Raw genomic sequence first — 3,019 nt, 5'->3', positions numbered from 1 at the left:
TCACCTCAGCCTCCCAAAGGCGCGGGATTACAGGCTGAGCCACCAAGCCCGGCTTGCATTAACTTTTTACCTTGAATATTTACAGTGTGCCAGGAACTGTGCTAAGTGACTGTGGGCTTTTAGTTTAATCTTCCAACAAGCCCAAACAGTTTTATTATCCCCCTTTTATAGACAGGTCTATCTTGCTACCTTATGCAAAAGCCCAGCTTATTAACCCCTATTTTATACTGATCCCAACAATCATTTTCTTTCCTCTAGTTCAGACAAATTCATATCCCTGAACCATACCAAGTTGTTTATGCTCATGACACTGTAACAGCATCTTCGTGATTCCTAGATTGAAGCCAACTTCCTCAGATTGACCTTCAAAGTCCCAACGGGCCTCACTTTACTTTCTCTGACTTTCTAGAAGAGCTACTTGAGCTCATCTACTGACCCACCATTACATAAGCAATAATAAGCTATGTTCATGACTTAAATATGTACGCATATAAGACTGAAGTCTCACTCCTGCCCCCTGAAACGCCCTTTCCTCTCTTCTTGTTAACAACCCAAACCCCACCTTCTTTTAGGGTCGCTGCAAATTCACCCCCAGATGACCTTCCCTGATCAATGAGCGACTCCTCACTCATCCCACCCTTCTTTAAATTTCTCTCCCAAAGTATTCAATCTCTACCATCGGATACACAGAACTTTTCTCTAGTTGACATGCATATGAGTATCATTGAAAACAGTTAAGTTCCTTTTCAACAGAGGATACACCTTTTAGAATACCTTTCTTCTGCCTCCCTCTTTGTGTAGTCCTCAGTTCCACAGGATTGCCAGCATCTGTCTACCTGAGTTGTTTAAACATGAACAAATATGTTCGTATCTTCTTCAAAAAGATCTTAGAGGGCTTAGTCATACAAGTTTATGAATGACCCAATTCAACATTAAGTTGTCTGTTTGAAACTTGAATTAGCTGGGCGTGGTGGCTCACACCTATAATCCTAGCACTTTGGGAGGCCAAGGCAAGTGGATTATCTGAGCCCATGGGTTCGAGACCAGCCTGGGCAACTTGGCGAGACCTCATCTCTACAATAAATCAAAAAATCAGCCGGGCGTGGTAGCGCATGCCTGTAACTGCGGCTACCTGGAAGGCTGAGGCGGAAGGATCGCCGGAGCCCAGCAGGTCGAGGCTGCGGTAGCCGGGAGTGGCCACTGTACTCCAGTTTGGGCAACAGAGTGAAACTTCAACTCAAAAAAACAACCAAAATAAAATGGCTGTCCAGAGTAAGAGCTTAGAAACTTTACTTCATATACACATTCTCTGTATATGGACACATATCTTTATAGTGCTTATCACTACCTGATATTACAATATCATTTGCTCGTGACTTGCCCAAGAATGTATACTTCATAAGGGCAAGAACTTGTTTTGTACACTGCTTTATTTCCAGAACATAGGCCAACACCTAGCACACAGTGGTATTCAAATGAATACACTTTGACAGATTACATGCAAGCATACAGATCTGTAGAGGATATATGGTGTTTACACTTCTAAGCAACTAAAAGTAACAATATGACTTACTACTTTAAAAATTGAATTTGAGCCGGGTTCGGAGGCTCAGCTTGTAATCCCGCGCCTTTGGGAGGCTGAGGTGAGTGGATTGCCTGAGCCTGCGGGTTCGAGACCCACTTGGGCAACTTGGCGAGACCTTGTCTCTACAATAAATCAAAAACTAGCTGGGTGTGGTAGCGCGCGCCTGTGATTCCAGCTATTTGGAAGGCTGAGGCAGAAGGATCGCCGGAGCCCACCAGGTTGAGTTTGCAGGTGTGGCCACTGCACTCCAGTCTGGGCAACCGAGTGAGACTCTAATTCAAAAAAAAAATCGAATTTGAAATTTTTTTTTGAGTAGGAGTCTCACTCTGTTTTCCAGGCTGGAGTGCAGTGGCACGCTCACGGCCACCCCAGCCTTGACCTGCTGGGCTCAGGTGATCTTCCTGCCTCAGTCTTCCAAGTAGCTGGAACCACAGGCATGCCACCACGGCCGGATAATTTTTTATTTCTTGTAGAGACGAGGTGTCACCAAGTTGTCCAGGCTGGTCACGAACCCCAGGGCTCAGGCAATCCTCTCGCCTTGGCCTTCCAAAGTGCTGAGATTACAGGCGTCAGCCACCGAGCCCGGCGAAAATGTTGATATTAAAACAGCAAAACTTTAGGAATCCTAAAGTTCTGAAGGCAAACTTAGGTTATATGAAGCTGAAGTCATTAAATTTACCCAGAGACCTTGGACTTAAAGTCTAAGAACTGCATTTGTTTCCGGAGACTTTACTTTCACTCTCCATACCAAAGATGTTAAACCAAACAGTAAAAAATTAGAGTACAAACCCCGAGATGCAGTATTTACCATCTGCCCGGGGTGAGAGGCAAGGACCATTCATAATAAAGTCGCTGACATAGTTAAGACAAGAGAAAGGACCAGTTTTGGTTTTTTGCAAAAGAGGTACAAGAAAAGGACACAAGACAGTAAACAAAGCCAGCCAACGACCTCGAAAAAAGTCAGCCTCAGACAATAGGAGCAACGGTAGAGGCAGGGTCAACAGGGGGTGGAGTCTCAGATAGCCCACACAGTAATCTGCTCAAGCTGCCGGCCAAACGCAGGGGAGAAAGAAGGGTTGGCGGGACCGGATCGGGGGGTACTTGGGGTGTTAGTGCGTTTAGGGAGATGGGGGCCATCCTGGGAAACGGGGCGCAAGCAGCTGCGGCGACCGTGACTGCTTAATAAACCCCAGCGCGGGGTGCGAGGAAGGGAATCCCCAGACCCAGGGCGGGCCAGGATTCCCACGGGACGGGGCACGCGGCCGCCGGACGGGGACAGGAGGAGACCCCGGGGCTGGCGCGGGGTGGCTTACTTTGAGCAGGCAGCTGTGGAGAGGGGCGGGCACCGAGGTACGGTGGATCACCAGGTCCTGGCCCGGGTTGTGCACGTCGCAGATGAGCTCCAACACCGCGATGCTGCGGGCGGTGGACACA

At 47.8% G+C, this 3,019-nt stretch overlaps 1 protein-coding gene across 1 annotated transcript in view; it reads right to left on the bottom strand.

Moving 5' to 3' along the window:
• GTF3C4 (general transcription factor IIIC subunit 4) overlaps nucleotides 1-3,019 on the bottom strand; it is a 28,053-nt gene that overhangs the window by 17,033 nt on the left and 8,001 nt on the right. The window contains 1 exon segment of the mRNA XM_008069319.1: nucleotides 2,899-3,017. Within this exon segment, the coding sequence (XP_008067510.1) occupies nucleotides 2,899-3,017 (119 nt within the window).

Source organism: Carlito syrichta, unplaced genomic scaffold (assembly GCF_000164805.1).
Source record: "Carlito syrichta isolate Samal-C Ts95f unplaced genomic scaffold, Tarsius_syrichta-2.0.1 Scaffold311915, whole genome shotgun sequence".
In the NCBI taxonomy this organism is placed as follows: Eukaryota; Metazoa; Chordata; class Mammalia; order Primates; family Tarsiidae; genus Carlito; species Carlito syrichta.
The sequence above is the reverse complement of the archived record's forward strand: the minus strand, read 5'-3'. Positions and strand labels throughout refer to the sequence as shown.